This window comes from Symphalangus syndactylus, chromosome 7 (assembly GCF_028878055.3).
Source record: "Symphalangus syndactylus isolate Jambi chromosome 7, NHGRI_mSymSyn1-v2.1_pri, whole genome shotgun sequence".
In the NCBI taxonomy this organism is placed as follows: Eukaryota; Metazoa; Chordata; class Mammalia; order Primates; family Hylobatidae; genus Symphalangus; species Symphalangus syndactylus.
The window spans coordinates 100,306,723-100,330,475 of NC_072429.2; the positions used below are offsets into that span (position 1 = coordinate 100,306,723).

Sequence of the window (23,753 nt, forward strand, 5' to 3'; positions counted from 1 at the left end):
ACCCGCTTCGGCCTCCCAAAGTGCTGGGATTACAGGCTTGAGGCACAGCGCCCGGCCTCGTTTTGTTTTCGTTTGTTTTTTACAGTGAGACTGAGTACTTCAGGTTGCATGATACCAGGGGGCGCATGGCTCACTCGTGATCCTACTTCTAGTGACTCAAGGATCCCATTGCGTTTTGTTGTGAAGTTTGCCAGCCCTCTGTCCCTTAATGGCATTAACATCCAATGATTATTGCCTGCATTGGTTATTTTATTAGGCTTTGCCAAATGGTGATTTTTCTAATTCTATCATGTTGCGGGGGCGGGTTTCAACACACAGAAACTGCCTTGGCACCAGTGAAGCCCAGAGTAATTTGAGTGGGGGAGAAAACCGAGTGCAAGTCCTAAAGACTGTTCCAGTGAACCTTTCCCTAAATCAAGATCACCTGGAGAATTCCAAGAGGGAACAGTACAGCATCAGCTTCCCAGAGAGCTCTGCCATCATCCCTGTGTCAGGAATCACGGTGGTGAAAGCTGAAGATTTCACACCAGTTTTCATGGCCCCACCTGTGCACTATCCCCGGGGAGATGGGGAAGAGCAACGAGTGGTTATCTTTGAACAGACTCAGTATGACGTGCCCTCGCTGGCCACCCACAGCGCCTATCTCAAAGACGACCAGCGCAGCACCCCGGACAGCACATACAGTGAGAACTTCAAGGACGCAGCCACAGAGGTGAGTCCCAGGCTCCATCCACGGCCGGAACCCAAACCCAGAGCCCCTAGCTAATTTTTTTTCTATTTCCTTTCAAAGTGTGATAAATGAATTAAATAGCAAGTTTTAGTTTCAATTAGTTTATTAAAAGATGTGTTTGTTGGTAGTCTGGCATTCTTTCTAAACAGGTATTAATAAACTTATCTGTGTGTATGTGTGTGGAGGAATATTTCTCTTTTTCCTGATTCTTAGATGATGGATTTCTTTGTTTTCATTTTAGTCTTAAGATTAAATATTTATGAGGAATGGAGAGATGTTTTTGTGGAAACTTCTGCTTTGTAAAGTTTTCACCTTGATCTTTTCTAGTTTGTAACCTTCCAAATGGTAGGTAGCTAAAGGTAGGGCTTGTCCATTCTTTTTTAAAAAACAATATAACTTTGGCTGGACGTGTGGCTCATGCCTGTAATCTCAGCACTTTGGGAGGCCGAAGTGGGTGGATCGAGGCCAGGAGTTCAAGACCAGCCTGGCCAACATGGTGAAATCCTGTCTCTACTAAAAATACAAAAAAAAAAAAAAAAAAAAAAAAAAAAAATTAGCCAGGCCTCGTGGCAGGCGCCTGTAATTCCAGATACTTGGGAGGCTGAGGCAGGAGAATTGCTTCAACCCAGGAGGCGGAGGTTGCAGTGAGCCGAGATCACACCACTGCACTCCAGTCTGGGTGACAAGAACGAAACTCCATCTCAAAACAAAGCAAAACAAACCAATAAAACTTTAAAAAACCTTGTCTGATGGAATACTCAAGAAAGAATTTGCATTATCAATAAAGTGTGTGTATGTGTGCATTCTTTCTACTTTACAAATAGAGAATATGTATTCTTCTCAGGAGCTCATAGGACTAACTTTGCTTGTTTGTTTTAAATTCAGAAGTTCTAAGTGCACAGTTGAGAATTTTGGTAATTGTATACAATTATGAAACCAACATCAGAATCTAGGTATAGAAAGTTCCCTTGCCCTGAAAATTTCCTTGAAGCTCTTTGCATTTGAAGCCTTCCCTGCTGACCTTGCATTTGGCGAGCATGGATCTGCCTACTCTCACTATAGTTTTGCCTTATCTAAAATTTCATGTAAATGAAGTGATAGAGGATATAGTCTCCTATGTTGCCTTTTATTGCTTAGCATATTTTTGAGATTCATTTATGTTCTTGCTTGTTTTTTTGTTTGTTTGTTTGTTTTTGAGATGGAGTCTCACTGTGTTGCCCAGGCTGGAGTGCAGTGGCGAGATCTTGGCTCATTGCAACCTCTGCCTCCCCAGTTCAAGTGATTCTCCTGCCTCAGCCTCCCGAGTAGCTGGGATTACAGGTGTGCACCACCATGCCTGGCTAAATTTTTTTTTTTTGTGTGTGTGTGTTTTTAGTAGAGAGAGGGTTTCATCATGTTGCCAGGCTGGTCTTGAACTCCCGACCTCAGGTGATCCACCTGCTTCGGCCTCCCGAAGTGCTGGGATAGAGGTGTGAGCCACTGGGCCCAGCTTTGTTGCTTGTTTTAATAGTTGTTTTTTAAAGTTGCTGAGTAGTATTTCATAGTGAGTGTATATGACTATAGCTAGTCACTGACTGATGGACATTTGGTTGCTTCCAGCTTTTGGCTATTATGAAAAATGCTGCTATGGACATTCCTGTTTATATTTTAATGTAGACATATGCTTTCATTTCTCTCGGGTAAATACCTAGAGCTGGAATTGCTAGGCCATGTGGCTCATGTATGTTTAACTTTATAAAGTACTACCACATGGTGCTTCAAAGTGGCTATATCATTTTGTTCCTACCAGCAACATATAAGGATCCCTGTTTTCCACACCCTTGCTAAAATTTGGTAACTTTTAAACTTCAGCTCTTTTAGTGGATATGTGATGGTGTCTCATTGTGCTTTGAATTTGCATTTTTTAATGTGTAGTGATGTTGAACATCATTTCATGTACTTATTTGGCCCTTCCTATAACTTCTTTTGTGAAGTGTGTGTTCAAATTATTTGTCCAATTTTTAAATTGGACAACTTAATTGTCCAACTTTTATTAAGTTGTAAGAGTTCTTTATATAATGTGAATATAGGCCCTTCATTAGTCACATATTTTGCAGTCCATTAGCCTTTTTGTTTTCTTAACTATATCTTTCCATGAGCGATGGCATTTAATCTGATTAAGTCTACTTTATTAATGTTGTCTTTTATAGTTTATACATTTGTTATATCATTTAAGAAATCTTTCCCTAACCCACTGTCACAAACTTTTTTTGCTTGTTTTTTGTTTTTCTTTAGAAGTTTATTAGTTTTATGTCTTTCATGTAGGTTTCTGATTCATTTTGAAGTAAATTTCTTTTTTACTTTTTAAATGGTTTTATTTTATGTGCAAATAATGAACAGATGTTGTACCTATAAATTCTACTTTCCAAAAACAGGAACTTTTTAAAAGAAAACCACATAATAACTTTTAAAAGGCACTGGGATTCCTCTGCTTCTAGATCATTGCTAGACTAGAAAAATAAAGTTTGTTCTACCAGGAATCACAAGTTAGGACTAAGCATTCTTCAGAGTGGAAATTCTAAACTATAGTGTCATTCCAGGCAAAGATTATTCAGTTTTCATCCCCAACATCCACAACTACCTATCAGAAGGGTTAAACCAGGTCAAAACAGTCCAGCATAATTAGGCTTCATCAAACAATGTCATTATGCTCTTCTAAGATGCAAATAAACCAAGCAGGAAATACTAAAATCAAAATAATATTTGACACTGTCATACAAATTGTTAGTTCCTTATTGTATCCCCCTTCTATAACATTAATAAAGGGAATATTTTGCTGCAAAGAATATTTTATTTTATACATCACTAGCCATGAATTTTTGCCATTAGTTATCATACAAATGCTGTCTAGTGCCATTATCCAAATGGCATAACCATTTTGTGTCCACAATTCACTTCTATAGTTAAAAGTAGAATTTTCATGATTTACATAAGTACATCTGTCAGTAAAGATTTAACACAGATGCAGTCTAACATCTGCAATATCTGATGTTTTGTAGATGGCAATGTAGGAAAGATATATTTTAATCACTTTTCATTTAAGTGACCTTATGTAAAAAATAATAATTTATCAGTCCAAGTCTCCAAAGGGCATTTTCAAATGTACATAAAAGAAATGGTTACAGAGATTTTTAAGAAGCATCTTCCATGTCCACATCCTCTTGTAACTGTTGTACCATTTTCTCTTCCAACTGCTTCCCTTTGCCTGCAAGGGGTGCTCAGATAAGATGGATGTTTTGCTTGACTTCTTTGATATCCTGAACTTTTATAGCTCTTTATTTTTCTTTGATCTCTTCATTATAAATTTAGCTTGGTGTTTCTGTTTGATTTCTTCAACTCTCTTCATTAAATCAATAGTTTTATTCCATAGCTCTCACCGGTATTTGATAGCTTCATTTCTATGTTTTTCAAATTCAAATGAATTATACACTGTAAGCTCTTTACCAGCTGCTTTCCAGAATGCTTTGGTCCACCTAACTTTGTGAGAATTGCACTTCTTTTTAAAGTTTTTATGACATTTAGATTTGCAAAATCTGAACACCTTGCAATTATTGTGGATGAACATCATGCCGTGGCCAGGGTAGACGGGCCCTGAACAAAAATAACACTTCTCGATATGCATATTGAACCTGCATGGGTCCCCACCAACCAAACACCAAGCTTGAGAGGTGATGTAATTTTTATGTATGGTGTGAGATATGGATTGAGACCCTTTTCTCCATACTGATATCCAGCCATACTGGTTTCGCTCCAGCACCATTTGTTAAAAAGATGATCTTGTATTCATCAAATTGCCTTGGGATCTTGGTAAAAAAGCAATTTATGATATAATTGTTGGTACCTTTTCCAAATTTTGACCTAGAATGTGTAATGTGTATTTTTATTAGCTCAGATCAGCTTATTCACTGTTTAGGAGCACTGCCTCTGCATTCAAGATGAGGGTCGTTGGTTCTCTACTTTTCAGTCCACCTAGGCCAATAAAAGACAATGGCAGAAGGAGAGAATGTGTGGTTTTCCAGTTTCCTAAAGAGGAGTGAGTGTAGTGGCAGCATGATAATATCTTTAGCCTGCTGCCTATTTAATTTCCATTGGGAAAAACGCAGCTACCTGAGCTCGAGATTTCATCTTTAAGTAATAATATTTGAAAATAATGAATATTTGATGGGTACTCACTATGTGCTTGGCATCATCCTAAGGATATATAAGCCTCACAAAAGCCCTATGTGGTCGGTACTATTATTGTCATCTCTATATTGTAAATGAGGAAATTGAGGGATAGAGAGCATAAGTATGCTCATGGTTATTTAGCAGTAAGCGGGAGGGATAGGACTCAACCTAAGCTGTCTGGCTTCAGGACCTAAATCCTTAACCATATGACTACACACTCAGAGAAGCCTGGGGCCTTCTAATTCTCAATAGTTCCATTGCTTAAGACAGTGATTCACCAAAATCTTTTAAAAAATATTTGACTGTCCTTGGTCCATCTCAGATTTTTTTTTTTTAATCTTTCAGGTGAGCAAAGAGTACAAAAAGTTGGTGAGCAGGGACTAGCTCTCTGCAAAGTTGCAGAGAGCAACTCTTGTATACTAGGACATAGAAGTTGCACTAGCAGCCCTGCCACTCCTGGCACCAGTCATTTCTGAGTGCCTGCTGTATTCTGTGGAATCAGGGAGTGATGAAAGTGACATATGATAAGTTCCTTGTTCTTAAGAGGCTGTCATATTTCTTGGGTTCTGGTAGCTTTACAATCAAACTTTCAATGCTCTTGAAATTTAAAAAATGGTCTTAAAATTATCTTTCTTAGCTTCCTGTATCATGTTGCTTAAAATAGTTAGCAAACTTTCTTTCTTTGTTTTTTTTTTTTTTTTTAAACTGAGTGAAGGATCTTGTAGAGTCTTTGGTATTGTTGATTATTTGATTTGTTCTCAAGTAGTCGGGGTGCTTCTGTAGAAGCAAATAACTGAAATTATTACTCCATGATCCCATGTGAGGTACACGATTTTTCACCAAAAGATTGCCACTGATGTATTTTCTCACACAGTGTAGAAATATTCCATTAGTCACAGAAGAGTGTATGGACGTGATCCAATGTCAACGGACTCATCATGCTATTTGGGGGATGTGTTATCAGTTATGTTTGTGTTGTAGATAGAGGCTTGTGAAAGGAAGCTATTGTATTTTGGGCTTTATTTTGAAGTAGATGAGAAAGTAAAGAAGCTTACCAGAAACTAAATATAAAGACTATTCCCACTGAGTTTGGTTGAGCTGCTCTCCTTGTCTTGGAAATCAGTGTTTACATGGCATATTGTATTTCAGCCTGGTGTAAATTAAATTGAATGACCTACTATGATCTTTAGCTATTTCATTATCAACTGGTTATAAGATTAAGTGATTTCAGAATAATTTCACCAAGAAAATTTCATTAAGGAAAATTTGTCTAAACTCATTCATTCTAGGAAAACTGTTAAAATATCTAGAACCCTGGTTGAATAATCAAATTTATTTTGCCATTTGAGACCAATTCTTCTGTGTGTATGTGCACATGCATGTGTGCACAGTGGTAGCAGGGAAGGGAGTAGTTTGCTTTAACTCAGGCTGGGATTTTTGAAAAGACAGTGGTAGCATTAAAAAGTGCTTTAGACTGGGAGTGGTGGCTTGTGCCTGTAATCCCAGCACTTTGGGAGGCAGAGGCGGGAGGATCATTTGAGCCCATGAGTTCAAGACTAGCCTGGGCAACATAGTGAGACCCTGTCTCTACAAAAATACAAAATAAAAAAATTAGCTAGGTGTGGTGGCATGCACCTGTAGTCCCAGCTGCTTGGGAGGCTGAGGCGGAAGGATTGCTTCAGTCCGGGAAGTTCAGGCTGCAGTGAGCTATGATCATGCCACTGCACTCCAGCTTGGGTGACAGAGCAAGGCCCTGTCTCCAAAAAAAAAAAAAAAAAAAAAGCACTTTAATGGATGAATTTTAGCTAATTTGATCTATATTTTATTCTACATCCTCTTTGTAATAATATTTGGCAAATATGTGTTGATTTATACTGGGTATTAGGCACTGTGGTGATGTGGAAGCTTAGGGCAAAAGGCATACTAGTTTCTGCCTTCTAGAAGCTTACAATCTGTCTGTATGTGTGAAGGGAAATAATGCTAGATGCCGTTTATCGAGTTCTACTCTGTGCCAGGCACCCTGGCTTACTCATTTTACTTCTAATCCTTACTACCATCCTGCAAGGAAGGTGCATTATTTTTTCCATTTTACAGATGAAAAGACAGAGGTTCAGAGAGGTTAAGAAACAAACCAAAGATCATGCCACTAATAAGCAAACAGTATAGTTGATAAATATACAGTGGAGTGGTAATTAAGACCAAAAATGTTTTAAGAAACATTTAAAAATTAAAAGATGGAAGGATTTTTATCAAAAATCATATAGATATATAATCATAATAAATCAAAATGGAAGGAAGAATTTGTTTATTCTGTACTACAATTTTCTATAAGTCAGTTAACAATAGTTTCTGGTCTAGGAACAAAACAACACCAAGATCTCAGTGATTTAATACAATAAAATATTACTTCTTGCTAATAAAATACTGATGCATGTCTGTACAGTTCTCTTCCAATTAGTGACTCAGGAATCCAGGGTCCCTACATCTTGTGACATTATCATCTCTATGTGTGGTTTCTAGTGTCTCCCCAGCAGAGGAAGGGAGGCCATGAAGATGGCACACTGACTAGTAAAGTCATACTTTACTGACTTTAGTCATATTGACTAGTTGACCTGGAAGTGGCGCAACTGCACCATCTCACATTTCATGGCTAGAACTAGTCACCTGATCAACCTAATTGCAAGAGGGCTAAGAAGTTTAATTCTCCCATTAGTCCTCCTATGTGCTCAGAAATTGAGAAGAACTATTTATGAGTGAACATCGGACAGCTCTACTATGTATTTCATAATTCAACTCCAGGCACGTTATTTGTAGAATTAACATAGTTTGCAGAGCATCTTGAAATGAAAGCAAATAATGACTATTTGTCATTATCTGGATAGATGTATGATCATTAGTCCATTGATTTTATATTCATCTAGTCTGAAACTGGAAGTGATCCTGGATCTAAACCCTATCCAACTTGAGTGACTGACAGCTGGTAGTCCATTATCCCCCACACATTTAAAGGACAAAATCTCAAAAATGTTGATTCATCTACTGAATTGGAACATGGCCTCACTTTGGATTAATGCACACAGTTTTATTATGTTTATCTTAAACATATGATGCAGTGGCTATGATGACACCAAATTTCTGTCACTTTGTTAATGTGTTTTAACATCAAGCAAAATTTTAGAAATTCTCTGGGATACACATTTTATACCTTTGGAGGATTTAAATCTCCCTATATGTAGTCAAAGTTGATAAGACTAGATCACCCATTATTTATATTAACATGGCATCTACCCACCTCATGCATAGAATGTCTATGAATGTCCCAGTTCTGTTAAAGCTGTTATTTAACTTTGCAGCACCATTTGACGCTGTTGATCACTCCTCCCTCTTGCAAATGCTCTTGGCTTCATGTCCACAGCTTCAGTTATCATCTGTGTCCAAAAGACCTTCCAATTTTATTCTCCAGCCTGGTCCTCTCTTCTGAACTAATAATATTTATTATAATATAAATATATTTATATTATAAATATAATAATATAAATATATTTATATTATAAATATGATAAATATTTTTATATATAATTATAAATATATTTATATTATAAATATAATAATATAAATATATTTATTATTATATATATTATTATAATTAATATGATTATATTTATTATATCTAACTGCCCGATTTTTTTACTTATCCCAAGTATAACTTATGATCCTCCCCCATACAACTTTATCCATGTTTCTCTGGAAACATTGCACTCCGTTAGGAACATTAAGGTTGACTGCCAGTGGTGCCAATTTTCCCTTTCTCATAGCAGTGAATTTGATGAGCTTGTATAGAACTTTTGCTCTTCTTCAGAGTGCCTGCGCACAGTTTGTAGTTTTTAAAAATATTTGATTAGTGTTTTTTCCTACTTTACCAGAAGCTTCATGAGAGCAGGGACCTATTCTCCTTTTGTTCACCACTGTATCTGTAGCACTGAGCACAGTGCCTGATATAAAGTAAATGTTCAGTAAATGTTTATTGAAAGAGTAAATGAATAAATGATGAGACCTAAAAAATTAGTGGCTAATCAAAGACAAGAAATGGCTTAGCAACTTATGATTTCCCTACAGTTAAAGAATCATTGTCTTTTTGAGACATATTCTTACCAGATATCTTGTCTTCGCAACCCAAGAGAAAGAACAGAATTCCAATATTTGAGATTTAAATATGTTTACTATTGCCTAGTGTCTAAGGTCCTTTAAGAGTAATCTATCAAATATATGTTAGCATACGAAGGTATGCTAACTATCATTTTTTCTGAGTTCAAATTTACAGATGCACTATATCAAATCACAGTAAACTACAGTGATGTTGGCTGTCTGACTGCCTTTTGGCATCCTAATAGGTCTCCAAGCAACTGTGGAAACTTGATAACTGTAGCCAGAATGACCTGAGCATTTTGGTTCTAATTCCTAATACTAATTTACTTAGAGCCATGTAACCCATCAATGTAATCATGTCTCATCTAAAGGATGGTGATGTTTTCTAGGTACACTATCCATTTAATTCTTTTAAAATTATAAAGATAATGTAACAGAATTGAAGAAAAAATTTCAAGCTTAATGAAAAGTAATATCTATGTTTGTAACATGGTAACTACAGTAGTCACCGCTACTGTAACATGGAACTGTGAAAAACATTTATTTTTTCACAGTTCTTGTCCTCATGCATACATTTCAGCCAGCTTGTAGTTGAGTCTTTCTGAGTCTGAAGATTTGTAGTATCATACCTTCTCATGCCTTCTGGGGGATTAGAACCACAGAATTTACAAGTCCAATATGCTTGAGGAGGTTAGCCTATCCTCAGGCTGCAGAGATCTATGGCATGGATGGTAATTCATTCTTGCCATGTTTACTAATGCTGATTCACCATGGTTTTTATGGATTACTGCATATTCCTTCAACATGCATGGAAATGCATCTGTGTCTCCAATATTTTTTTCATCATATTACCCTCCTACTCCAAAATTTTCTAATTCCTGACCATATTAAATGTAAATACATTTTCCTAAATCAGCCTGTCCAGTAGAACTTTCTGCAATGATGGAAATTTTTTTTATACTATCTAGTGTTAGTCACTAGCCAATGTGTTAATGTAGTACTTGAAATGTGGCTAGTTGACTAAGGAATCGAATGTTTAAATTTATTTTAATCTAATCAACTTAAATTTAAATAGCACGTGGAGCTAGGGGCTATCATATTGGGCAGCAAAACCTACATTTTTAAGTCCCTGCTAAATAGCCAGGCAAGGCCTGTGTCCTTGGCCTCATGTATGCACCACATTTGTACTCATCGTTTTTGTCTTGACTCATGGTGGCCCTCCCTTGCTTGGGTTACTTTCTTTCAGTTCCTTCAGTTAATCCAGGCTATCTTTGACTTCCAAGGGTCAGAGCGAAGCTCACCAGCTCTATGAAATCCCCCTATAATTTTGCTGATCTTCCTTTCCTGGTAATGCCCAGTCCATGCTTTTCCAGTCAAGACATATGAATGAATGAATGATTCAACAAAGACTTTCATATATCATTTGCTGTATTTTAGTTTTTTTTTTTTTTTAATGTGAATTTATTCCATCCCCTCAACCAATTTTTATCTCTCTGAGGCCAGGACAGTGTTAAATATAATTTTGCGTTTCTTCTGGCACCCAAGCAGATTTGAAGCCCCAGAAAATTCCCATTGAATGCTTTGCTGATTACCTAATTGATTGCAAAAGAAACACAAATCTGTACCTTTGATTCTCTGTCATGATTATTTAATCAGCCAACAAGTATTTGGGCAATGTTCATGGGATTCATGTGGGTAAAGTTTGAAGGGAAGATAATCTTCTTGAATTCAAGAAGTAAGATTGGATAAAAAGAAGGATCATAAATATGTATGGAAACTGTGATATAAGGTATGCTGAATTCCAGAGATGATGGTTAGGAGTTGTGAGGAAGTGTGGAAAATAGCTGTAGTAACATTTTTCTTTAGAAGGAAACCCTTGAAATGCTGGTCAAAGAATGTAAGTTTATTGCACAGAAATGAGAGGCAGGAAGGTTATTTCTTAGGAAGAGACACTTGAAAAATGGTCATAGTGAAAGAACAAGATATGTGGTCAATGAAATGCTTTTTCATCAGTATTCTACAATATTCACTTTAGATCAAGAATTAGGGCTTGTGGTCATCTACTTTTGAAAAGGTTCTAAAATGTAGCAAAGCACATCCTATATGCACTGTACATACAATTGAACATCTTGAGACCCAAGCTTCTTTGTGTGTAATACTAAACTTAGTTTCCCCAGAAAACCTACTCTTAACAATATTGTGATAATGAAGATCCTTAGAGAAGGGCACTGAATAGGGTCAAACTATTACTTTATAATAGTATTTATACATATACATAGTGCTCACTATGTACCAGGCTCTATTCTTAGTAACTTTATTTTTTTAAGAAAATAGGGTCTTAATAGGCACTCCAGCCTGTCACTCAGGCTGAGCTGAAGTGACGTGATCGTAGCTCACTGCAGGCTTGAACTCTTGGGCTCAAGCAATGCTCCCACCTCAACTTTCTGGGTAGCTGGGACTACAGGCATGAGCCACCACACAAAGCTAATTTTATTTTATTTTTTATCAAGACAGGTCTTGCTTTATTGTCCAGGCTGGTCTGAAACTCCTGGCTTCCAGCAATCCTCCTGCCTTGGCCTCCCAAAGTGTGGGATTACGGGCATGAGCCACCATGCCCAGCCTATTCTTAGTACTTTTTAAAACTTATTTAATTCTTCTAATTATTACAAATAGAAATTTTATAGATGAAGAAAATATAGCATTTGCCTCATTTTATATAGGTAACAGGTAAAAGAGCTAGAACTTGACCCTATACAATCTTGCTCCAGAAACTATGTTCTTAACCATTCTACTGTATTGCTTTTTGCTGTGCTATATGACCTCTGTGTAATTCATGTTCTGTTAATTCAGAATTTATGACATTTGGAATAAGTGTTGGAGACAATAGCAAATGGAAGAGATGTATTATGTATTTGAGGAAACAGCTTCCAGTACCTCAAACACTGTAGGAACACCTGCAGACATGTGAATAACATACAAAGCACAAATGTATTTTCTGTTGAGTGTAGTTCTCAGTGAGGAGGTGATAGGTGAGTTCTATGACTACTTTTGCTGTAGTTGAAAACATAATATCAAATACATAACTTTCTTTTCTAGTGAGAGAATAAAATAGTTGGGATACATTTATTATTATCATTTTTGCATAATGACTTACCTGTTTGTTTTAATTCCGATGACTCATATTTTGCAGAAATTTCGGAGTGCTTCAGTTGGGGCTGAGGAGTACATGTATGATCAGACATCAAGGTGAGTTACCAGGAAATGCATCCTTAGAAACTGATTAACTGATAAATCTTTAAATGTCCCTTCAAGTTATACCTTTAAACTTTTTTCTTTGTAAACTTTTACAGAACAGTGTGATTTCCTTTGCCTCAGTGCTTTTTTCTTTATACAAAGGACTTCTATATCATTATTTCCAGTTTTGGCCAATTTTCTGGGGCCTACACCCCTTTTCTTCCTTCTGTTGGCTAGACATTATTTTGTAGGTGTTCCTCTGAACCTCATATTCATGTGCTTCCAGCCCAACAAATGTAATATGAAGCTCTTTTTTTCTTCTTTCCCTCCTTTTCCACTTGTTTCACACCTGGTGTTCTGCTTTTATTTCCTATTGTGGCTAATGATGTACCCATTCTCCAAGCCACCCCAGCTAGAGGTAAAGGAACTGGCTTCTTTCCTATTGGACTTTCTCAGCACTTGCTAAATGCGGAATTGTCTGTTCCACCTGTCATCTCCTTTCCAAATTACCCTTGTCAACTTTCTCCTGAGCTATTGCAATACATTAGATCTCCCTGCCAACACTTCTTTTTTGTTCCACTGTGCACATAGCCAGCTACCAGCTGTCATGCACTCAGGTGACTTCCATGTGCAGCAGTGTGAGTAGGGTTGGGGATAAGATATAATCTCTCCTTACAAGAGGTCCATACTTTTGGAGGAGACAAATGTGATGACAGACAAACTGAAAAACATTTGCTAAGAGATGAGTCCTGCTACAGAGATATATAAACAGAGCTAAATGGACCTATAGGCCTGCGCATGTGTGTGAGAGTAGGAAGGTCTGTGGGGTTGAGGGCAAGTATTCACAGGAAGTGGCATTTGAGCTGCATCTTGAAGGATTAATAGCAGGTGTTTTCTAAGGAAAGAAGGAAGATTAAGAACATTCCAGGTAAAAGAGTCATGTTTTAAGACCTTGGTTATGATTATGTCTGAAGACAGGAGAGAATGGCAGCTGGGTGTGGTGGCTCATGCCTGTAATCCAGCACTTTGGGAGGCTGAGGTGGGAGGATCACCTGAGCTCAGAAGTTCAAGACCAGCCTGGCCAACATAGTAAGACCCCATTACATTAAAGAAGAAAAAGAGCAAGAGAGTTGCAAGAAATGAATTTATCTCCCCCATTTACAAAACTTACCGAAGATTTCATCATTTCAGGCAGAATTGAACTCAAATTCCTTATGAAGGTCATCAGGGCCCTCTATGTTTTGGTCCCTCTTTACTTAAAATCCCATCTCCCACTATGTTTCTTACCCCTTTGCTTTTACACATATGGCCATCTTCCATTCTCTTGGTTTCCTCTTAAAGTCCTCTGGTTCCAATCTCAGGCTCCCCACTCATCCTCCCCAGATCATCTTATTTAGAATTCCTGGGGGCAGGAAGCAGGAGGCAAGGAAGAATGGACTTGAAATTGCCTTCTAAAATGTGGGAATAGGAGTCTAATTTGCATGCTGTAAATCCAAAGCACCATGTCAGCAGCTGGCAGGCCAGTGGGAAGAGCAAGGACCTACCAGTGACTTGACCTAGTTTCTCTTTCCGCTCCTGCCATGGTCCAGCAGAGCGAGCACGTCTCTTAGCCTCTCCTTAGCTGTGAAATGAGGAAGGTGGGCTGCATCTTGGGTTTTTATCCTGTGTTATGGGCAGGCTTGATGGACACAAATCCCTGAAATTATATTAAAAATCGTTCATGTTCATAAGTGCCTTTATCTGGGAAGGAAAGTTCACTGCTTTCTTCATGTTTTCAAAGCAGTCTGTGCCCTAGACAAGACGCAAGCTAGTGGTCTAGGTGATTCCTAATATCCTGTCCAGGTCTAAAGTGTTATGATTCAATGGTACTGTGTTGAAATTGCATTTTCAGACAAAATGACAATGGAATCAGTTCTGTTTTGAATGATTTATTTCCCAACTTCTTTTAAGACACATATTCTGGAATTTGCTTAGTTTGTTAGCTTAAGCCTAAGATTTTTTTATCATAAAATAGGAATATTATTCTGCCCTTCAGATTTTCTTCTCATTATAAAAGTTAAAAAATAAAACATTACAGAAATATTTAACATAGAAAGCAAGAGCCCCCCGTAATCCTGTCAGGAGGCCATTTTCAGAGATAAAGTTTGAGTCATCTTTGTGCCCAGCCTTCCAAAGACTATGAAATAAAAGAGCTAAAAAAATAAACTCAGTGGAGAGTTTCTGATGATCTAGAAAACACGTGGTGTTTTTTATTGGATTGTCATTGGATTGTCACTGTGAGCCATCCTGCAGTATAGCAGAAATAAATATTTCTGAATGAATGTGTTAAACAAAAAATGATTGTGGTTCATACCTGTTGTGTTATTTTAAATAATTCATATACTCTTCAAAGTTGGGAAAAATCGGTGTTTTTCTTTTGTAAATTATATCATGTTTTTTAAAAAATATGAGGTACACTATTTAGAGCAGGGATCTGCACACTTTTTCTGAAATGAACTAGAAAGTAAGAATTTTAGGTTTGGCAGGCTATTGTCTCTACCACAACGACTCATCCTTGCTGTTGTAGTACGAAAGCAGTCATAGACAGTATGTAAACAAATGAGTGCAGCTGTGTTCCAGTAAACCTTTATTTACAAAAACAGGCAGTGAGATGGATTTGGCCTATGGGCCATCATTTGCAAACCCCTGATTTAGAACAACCCTGCCATGAGTTCTTCCGCAGGCTTGAAAACAAGAAGCAAAAGACAAGAAGTACTCCCTGTTATTAGGGAACTATATTCTCAGATGAATGTTTGAGTTTTGGATTTTCATGTCTTGAGATGTTTTATAGTAAGATACAGCTATCTGTAACACCTTTGTTAGACAAAAAAAAAAAAAAAAGATTAGGTATATACATGAATTGAACAAATTTATTTAGTTGTTTTGTTGTTAGGGTAAAAATGGCAAATTCTATTAATTCTTAAGCTTCGAGCATTACCTAATTGCCAGCTAAGATCTACCAGAGGTTCTTCTGGTAGAGTTTTTTTTGCACAATTGGCCAGGCACATCGTGGACTTTTTCCCCTTCCAAACCATCTGGTTTATGGACCACTATTAGAAATGTTGTATACATTGTACTAGCAATGACCTTTGGTCTGGTCTCATCTCTTTTGCCATATGCTGTGTTTTGTCTCTAAAACAGTAAACGTTGGTTAATATTCATGCGAAATGCTATTGATGTGAAATTGGTCAAAAAAGCAGAAATGTCCAAGTGAGTGGATCTGACTGCTGTTTGTTTTCTTTCACAGTGGCACGTTTCAGTACACCCTGGAAGCCACCAAATCTCTCCGTCAGAAGCAGGGGGAGGGCCCCATGACCTACCTCAACAAAGGACAGTTCTATGCCATAACACTCAGTGAGACCGGAGACAACAAATGCTTCCGACACCCCATCAGCAAAGTCAGGGTAGGGGCCACATTTCTCAGATAAAGTACAAAGGAATCCGATGAACGGAATAGCTACCTCACAGCCTTGTGGAATGACATGGAAAAAAATAAAACCTTCAACATAAATAATTATAGAACGAATGTCAGAGAGTTGAGGCAAGAGTGCTATTGGCTTGTAGTTTCTCATTGTAATCAGTAACCAGTAAACCCCAGGGAAGGGACATGGTTGGAACATGCTGTCTGACTGTATCCAAGGAATTTTCCTGCTTCACTCACTGCTTATGTGCTTCCTCGTTGTTGTTGTTTTCAATCAATTGATCTTAATTTTTCAAGTAAGTAGCTGTAAGTCAGAACCCCTCTGTGGGTAAGAAAGAGATTTGTTCTATTCTGTAAAGGAAAATGCAATTCACTCTGAATCCCTGGGCCTGGTGGAACTTGGTTTCAAAGCCTTCTGCAGCCCAGTGCTTTCTCGGGGTTCCAGAGATGAGGCATGATCCCCACCAGGAGTCACTTGGGGGAGTTTTCAGATTCATGAGTATTAGTTCTACTTGTGGGAAATGAAACTGGCTCTCCCTTCTCTGGAAGCCTGCCAGCTTCTGGCATACTTGCTACTGCCAAGAAGGGAGAGGCCCGGTAATCCTTCTCTACTGAAAAGGAAAATTATAGCACAGCTCTGAAAAGAGGCGGAAGGACTTTCCTGATCTGTTGTAAAATGATTTATGCTGTTGTGTCCATGATGCCCAGCCCACCTTGTTGTAGTCACAGCTCCCTCCTCCTACCACTTCAGAACACTGAAGAAGGGGGCACGCTGTGTGCCTGCAGCACCACAACTCGGGCATGTCCCCCAGTGCAGGCGGGGCACAGGTTCCGCACAGGGCTGAGCTCACTGCAGTGAGAAAGTTGCTGGTGTGCTGTGTGCCCATCAGGAGAATTAGTAAGTTCTAACGCTGGGGTCAAGACTGCGGTGGAGAATATGCCATCACAATAATAATAACAAGAGTCATAAAATAACAATTTATATTATTATCTTCAAGTACCAGGTACTGTATTAGATGCCATCTGTCTAGTAACTCATTGAAACTGACAACAACCCTATGAAAAAGGCACTATTGTTTTTATGATATTACAGATAAGGAAACTTGGTGATAAAGTTTCAGAAACTAGTAACTGGCCAAGGTTACATAGCTAAAAGGTGAGGGAACCAGGATCTACCCCAGGGCGTCAGACTCCTGAACCCAACTCTCTTTACCGTGAGGTTGTGCTGTGTTGAGCAGCATGGAGGGCTGAAGGCAGGGAAATGTTAGCCTGGATGTATTTCTCTCTGGATATATTTCCTATAAATTACATCCTCCCCCTCTTGTATATGAGCATCTGGTAAGAAGACACTGAATAAATTTGCTTTTTTTTTAAGGCTTATAAATTCCAAGTGTTAGTATAACTCATATATACACCCTCTTAACATCATTATCATCAACCTGGAAAAAATGGTGAGTGGTTAGTATTCTAAGGTCATGACAACAGTTTGGAGTACAGGGACTTTCCCAAGAATTCTACTTTGCTGAAATCATGAAAATAATTTAATAAGAAAATTTTATTTCTTTATGTTCCATTTTGGCTAAAGTGAAGAGTCTCCCCTTTCTTGTAAGGACTTCACCCTCCACCCTCCACCCTTGGAGACTAAGTTGGCGCCTCTTAGAGTGGCTCTTTCTTACTCCCCGGCTCTGGGGCAGGAAGGAGAAATGTGTTTGTGACCTACCAGCATTTATTTATGAGAACAGTGTTTCATTCCAAGTCGAAGCATGCAGGGCGTGGTAACAACAGTTTCAAACTGCTTTTTCCTTTATCATTGAAGTAATAAATTTCCATACCAAATATATGCCATTATTTATGCTAATTTAGACACTTGCCAGAAAAAATATTACTTTAAATGTTATTTTTATTTTGAGACAGAAATAAATACCAGGAAGCCAACCAGTAAACTTCTACACATAAATGGAAAAGTTTGAGGCGTGGCAGAGGGTAGAATGAAAAGCTGGCTGAGCTCATAGTTGCACCAGCACAGAAAATGGTTTTCTTTGTTGTCATGTATCCAGTGCCTCTGCAATCTCACTGCTTGTGAATTTGAAACAATATGGATACATATTTCTAAACAGTTTTCCTAACAAACATCTGCTTTCTTGTGTAAAAATTGTTTACACATACTTTAGGCAAGAGCCAGATTTCAAAGTGACAGCCAGCCACCAGCATGTATTTGCTGTCTATTATTCGTCAGGCGCCAGGGTGAATGGCAGACACTGTTTCTGTCCTTGCTAAGTTTGATGTTAATTGGGAAGACATTGCCATTGGCTGAATAATTGTAAATCAGTAAATGACTACTAATGTGTAAACTGCTACAAAGGAGAAGGTTGTTTTGGTTTTGGTTTTGGTTTTGGTTTTTGAGACAGGATCTCTCTCTGTCACCCAGGCTGGAGTACAGTGGCATAGTCACTACTCATTGAAGCCTCAACCTCCCAAGCTCAAACGGATCCAACTGTCTCAGCCTCCCAAGTAGCTGGGACTTCAGACATGCACCACCATGCCTGGCTTTTTATTTTATTTTATTTTTTTGCAGAGATAGGGTCTCACTATGTTCCCCAGGCTGGCCTTGAATTCCTGGACTCAAGAGATCTTCCCACCTCAGTTTCCCAAAGTGTTGGGATTACAGGCGTGAGTGACCTGGACCAGCCCTAAGAAGGTCTTAAGGAATGAGAGTCCATGAAATATTTTTCTGGAATAGTAGGAAAGTGCCTCAGAAGTATTTTGGATGTACAGTGAGAGGAGGAGTATTCCTGATACCGTAATTAAAGGTTTTTTTTTGGAAGAGGGCTGTTTTTGGTACTGTCTCCATTTCATAAGTGACGGTGAATTAATGTGTATTTAGTTTAATGAGGCTGTTTATAATTTAGAACCGAAAAGAGTTTCGAATTCTTATTTCTGCAAGATATAATTAGTTTCTCAAGCTCATTTTTAAAGTACATCCACATTAGATTTAAATAGATATGTCGTTGCCCTTGTGTTTTTCAGTGTATGAAATATCTGTAGTTTAGATCTATGTTCACCAACATGAATTTTTCTTTCAGCATTTTCCTCATTTCCTTAGTATTTTTCTCATTAATTTTGATATTCCAGCCTGAGGCACTTAATTAGACCACAAACAGATGTTTGCTTCTTTGCAAATGGCATCACATTTTATGTTTAAGGAGTAGAAATTTCAAAAGAATGCTTGTTTCCAATACAAGAAAAAAAAATGTGGGGGGTTTCTGCTGACCTCACAGAATAGTACATTTGCTGATAATTGGTTAATCTGGTTGTTTATAACCTCCTGGTAAAACTGATATAGGACTCTTTTTTTTTCTTTCCTTCATGCTCCAAAATGAATTTGAAAGACAAATTCATTTTTTAAGTAGGTCCATTTTATAACAAAACAGACCATACAACCAAGCTTGTCTGGGCTTTTCTAAAGCAAGAAAAGCAGCCTGACACAAACACACCTCTGGTAGAACTTCCAGAACTGGTGACTGAGGCAACAGAGGCACTGAACAAAAAGTAAGCTCCACGATTCTCCCCTCTGCAGAGTGTGGTGATGGTGGTCTTCAGTGAAGACAAAAACAGAGATGAACAGCTCAAATACTGGAAATACTGGCACTCTCGGCAGCATACGGCGAAGCAGAGGGTCCTTGACATTGGTAAGTTGACCTTGACTTCCCTGTATAGTCCTCGATAAACTGACATGTTGTCTCAATGCCAAGGGGAGCCCGGCGCAGTAATCACAGCTGGAGCCACAGAGCTCTTGTGATGTGCCAGGCACTAGTCTACGTCTGGACATTTAGTGCAGATCAGACTGAGTAACCAAAATCAGGCTAGGCCGAGAGCAAAGCGTTTTCTATTCTATGAAAGTCAACTATGTCTCATAAAATCATAGTCATATATTTAGATTTGCAATGACCATTTCAATTCCTAAAATGTGTTTTCATGGCCTCCCCGTTTGAGCATAGTAGGCAGTCAGCAGGTCAGATGAACTCTTATTCCTGTGACATAAATAAACTCAAGCTCATGTGACCCTAAAGACATTTGGCAAAGGTCATGTGACTACACAGTGAGTTTCTAGTTCTCTGTCCAGTGTTCTTTCCATTTCAACACATGCCTAGTGTAAGCAATGCTAGGTGGTCAGGCAAGTGAACCATTTAAAGAAGGAGTGAATCTGCCAGGAGTCTGTGTACCCCTAAACATGAGGTCTGTTCTGTAGAGACCAGCAGCCCCCTGGATGGCACATCACTCGGGGTCCAGTCTGGAAGGCAACACTCATGCCCAATAATTCACTGGGCATGAATTCATGGCCAAGGTTGGAAAGGCTGAAGGCACAATGAGACAATCCAGCTATTACTTGCAGGGCTGGAGAATCAAAGGGAGGAGGAGGTGGGTGTTGGAGGAGCCAGCCAGCAGGAGCTGGGACCACAGAGAGAGCTGTTTTCCAATGGGAGATGAAAGCACAGCAGAATTGCTGCCAGAGACGTTCTCAATGCCAAGAGGGAGGAGAAGAACTGTCCTGGCTTCTCTCTGCCTCGTGTTCTCCTGCCAGTGCCTCCCATTGGCAGAATTTAACTCAGAGTCAGAGGGCACATTACCCTGGAAAGTGCAGTTTGCAGAATCAACCTCTGAGATGCAGAGCAAAGTAGGGGAAGTCAGGGAATAGATCTTAAAGCTTCCAAAAATTACTTAAAAACAGACAGTAATGTATGTGTTTCCAAATAATTTTACCACTGTTTCCATAAGAAGTAAGTCATTTCTCATTTGTAGACTTCATTACCCCATTTTGCTGACTAAGATGCTTCAGTCCAAATGAGTGTGGGCTAAATGAAGGTTCCCATCATGCTGGGTATGAAAAGGTATTACTGAGCCTTGCAAAGTACAATTACTTTGATTTCTTACACACTGCAGTGAGGACTTTTCAGATCTTCCATTTCACCCTGGCTAGGACTCCTTGACCACAATGGCAGAGTTTAGTGACTAGGATAGGGTCAGAGGCTCACCGTAGAAGACAATGAAACTAGTTACTGTTTTTTCTTGCAAAATAGTTCAGCCGCTCCTCACCCCCGCGTCACACACATACATCTATTGTATTAACTAGTCAAACATATTTATTGAATAAACAAGGAAACTAAGGCCTAGGAAGGCTCACTGGCCCATATCACATGACTCCCCCTCAGGTAATTAGTGCAAGAGCCGCGATAAGATCTGTCTTCCTGACCTGAGTTTATAAACTAAACCAAGACCTGGTGACTAGCACGGGGGTTGGGGATACTTGCCTTAACCTGTTTAGTTAAATCTGCATAGAGCAGAGGAACAATTTTATTTTATTTGAAAAGTTAGCCTTATAATTATTACCCAAGAAAATGAAAGGGGGCAATTAAAGAGAAATATGGAGTAGGTCCAAATAAGGCAAATAATAAAAGCATTTTACTGGCATACCTGTTGATCCAACTTTGATATTGTTACAGGGTTTACTTTTCTGAGACTAGAATGAGTTCTCAGATCTTGTAAGACTTCAGATCTTCTTATCTTCTTTATCATCTCTTGCCTGCCTTCAGACTTTTCTTTCTGTATACACATGTGTCCCCATAGGCACACACATACTTTATCTCTGAGATTTGTGACCTTTACTAAGTAGCTTCATGGGTAGCTGGGCTACTTGCTTCCAACCTGAGAACAAGGCATTAAATCCATCAGTTAGCTTCAATGAGACATGTGTTTTCTGAGCACAGTCTCTACCCCAACCTCAACCTGACATCTGCTCACATAGAGTGAGAAAATATGCAAAAATCTCATACAATTCATTCTTCTGCTAGATTAAAAAAATCAAATCATGCATTTCTCTGCCAGTGGGTTGTAAACACCATTTCCCATGTAAAGGAGCACTGATGGTGTCCTGGCACATATGTCTGCCTGTTGCACCATCATCTGCTTTAACTCTGGAGTGTGATATTGAGGTTTCTGAGGTCACCCCTTGTCTCCACTAGGAGTATCATGGAGGGTTATCAGTGCCTGCAGAGGGTGAAGGAAGGCAGAGAGTGCATGGGCCATACGTTTGCCAATTTTGGTTAGGATCCTTCTAATGGCCTAAAAAATAAAAAAATAAAAAAGTATCCCGAATTATTTAATGCATTTCTTTTTTGAAACCCCCTTGAAGCTGGAGGTTAAACTCAGGGCTCAAAAGTCGCAATTCCCAAATCTCCACCAGCATCTATGGTCTGCAGGTTCAACCAAGTCAGCCAGGCAGTGACCCTGAAGCTGGAGTTAGAGACCGAGATGAGGGCCCCTTAGCTAATAATTATACATACTTATGGAGTACCTGTGATATTTTGATACAGGCATACAATATGCAATGATCAAATCAGGGCATTTAGGATATCCGTCGCCTCAAACATTTACCATTTCTTTGTGTTCAGAATATCTCAAATCTTCTCTTCTACCTATTTTGAAATATACAATAAATTATTGCTAACTATAATCACTCAGCTCTGCTACTGAATGCTGGAACTTATTCCTGCTATCTAACTGTGTTTGTACCCATTAACCAACCTCTCTTCATCCCTCCCTCCCTGTCACTCTTCGCAGCCAGGGTGACCTCAAGTGATCTGCCTGCCTCGGCCTCCCAAAGTGTTGGGATTACAGGCGAGAGCCATTGCGCCTGGCCAAAATAACCCATTTTCTTGTTTAAAAGCCGAGATGCTAAGAGGGAAGAATGTTACGCAAGATCACACACATGATAAGTGGTATGTAGGTGGGATAGAAACCCAAGAATGCCAAAATGTGCACCATTTTTTATTTTTATTTTATTTTATTTATTTATTTATTTTTGAGACGGAATCTTGCTCTGTCGCCCAGGCTGGAGTGCGGTGGCATGATCTCAGCTCACTGCAACCTCCGACTCCCGGGTTCAAGCAATTCTCCTGCCTCAGCCTCCTGAGTAGCTGGGGCTACAGGCACACACCACCACGCCCAGCTAATTTTTTGTATTTTTAGTAGAGACGGGGTTTCACCGTGTTAGCCAGGATAGTCTCAATCTCCTGACCTCGTGATCTGCCCGTCTCGGCCTCCCAAAGTGCTGGGATTACAGGCGTGAACCACTGCATGCCACCATTTTTAAAAAACAATTATTTGAAGCCCTCTCTCCACCATATACCGCCTTTGTATTCCAGCCTCTAGCCAGTTCTTGGTACCCACCAGGCCCTGTCTACATGGAGAGAGGCTGATTCACAGACGTCCTGATTCTTTGGTCTGTGCCTTCCTCTCCAGATATGGAGGACGTTTTGCAGTCTGAGTGGTGGACTTCTTGGCTGCTGCTAGTTCTGACATCGGTGGAAGCCAGTTTGATATGCGGTTCTTGTACATTGGGTCATAAACTGTTTGGTAGGAGTTGGGGGCAGGGGAGGAAAACATTAGCAATGAGCTCTAACTTGATGTAAGTAAACCAAACAAACCCAGGCCCAAGTGGATTCTGCTGCTTTTCAAAACACATAAGCAAAGTTCTCTGAGTCTCACAAGTTCATTCTTGTGAGCTCCTTGAATAACAACAATTATTCAAGGTCATAAATAAGTTTACATTCTGCAGTCCCAGGAGCATTCCTATGTCAGTTATATCTCCTGTGTGGAATCGCTACTTAAATTAAATTTGCAGTTTGATTTTCTCCGAGTGAGAAAGCCCCTTTAAAAGAAGACATGGAGTTAGTGATGGCCCCATATTAGTTAACACCGATTTGAGGAAAAGCATAGTTATTCCACATTCATTCTGCAAAAGTTTACTGAACACCTACTATGTGCCAGACCCTTTGTTAGGCACTGGCAATACAAATGTAATCAAGGCAGAGCCCTCTACTCAAACTGCTCAAGACTAGGGGCAAGAAGATGACTAGCTAAGATATCACGTGGTAAGTGGCAGCATAGAAGAGCACTTCCCAGAGAAGTTTCTGAGAC

The 23,753-nt window shown here is 39.0% G+C and overlaps 1 protein-coding gene and 1 pseudogene across 1 annotated transcript in view; one reads left to right on the forward strand and one right to left on the reverse strand.

Annotated features, from left to right (window-relative positions):
* The window catches only part of GRHL2 (grainyhead like transcription factor 2), a 175,753-nt gene that overhangs the window by 64,316 nt on the left and 87,684 nt on the right, over window positions 1–23,753 (forward strand). Inside the window, exons 4-7 of the mRNA XM_055286930.2 lie at window positions 319–712; window positions 12,273–12,328; window positions 15,603–15,759; window positions 19,354–19,465. Coding sequence (XP_055142905.1) covers window positions 319–712; window positions 12,273–12,328; window positions 15,603–15,759; window positions 19,354–19,465 — 719 coding nt within the window. The remainder of the gene's footprint in view (window positions 1–318; window positions 713–12,272; window positions 12,329–15,602; window positions 15,760–19,353; window positions 19,466–23,753) is intronic.
* Window positions 3,850–4,401, reverse strand: LOC129486676 (probable ribosome biogenesis protein RLP24; annotated as a pseudogene).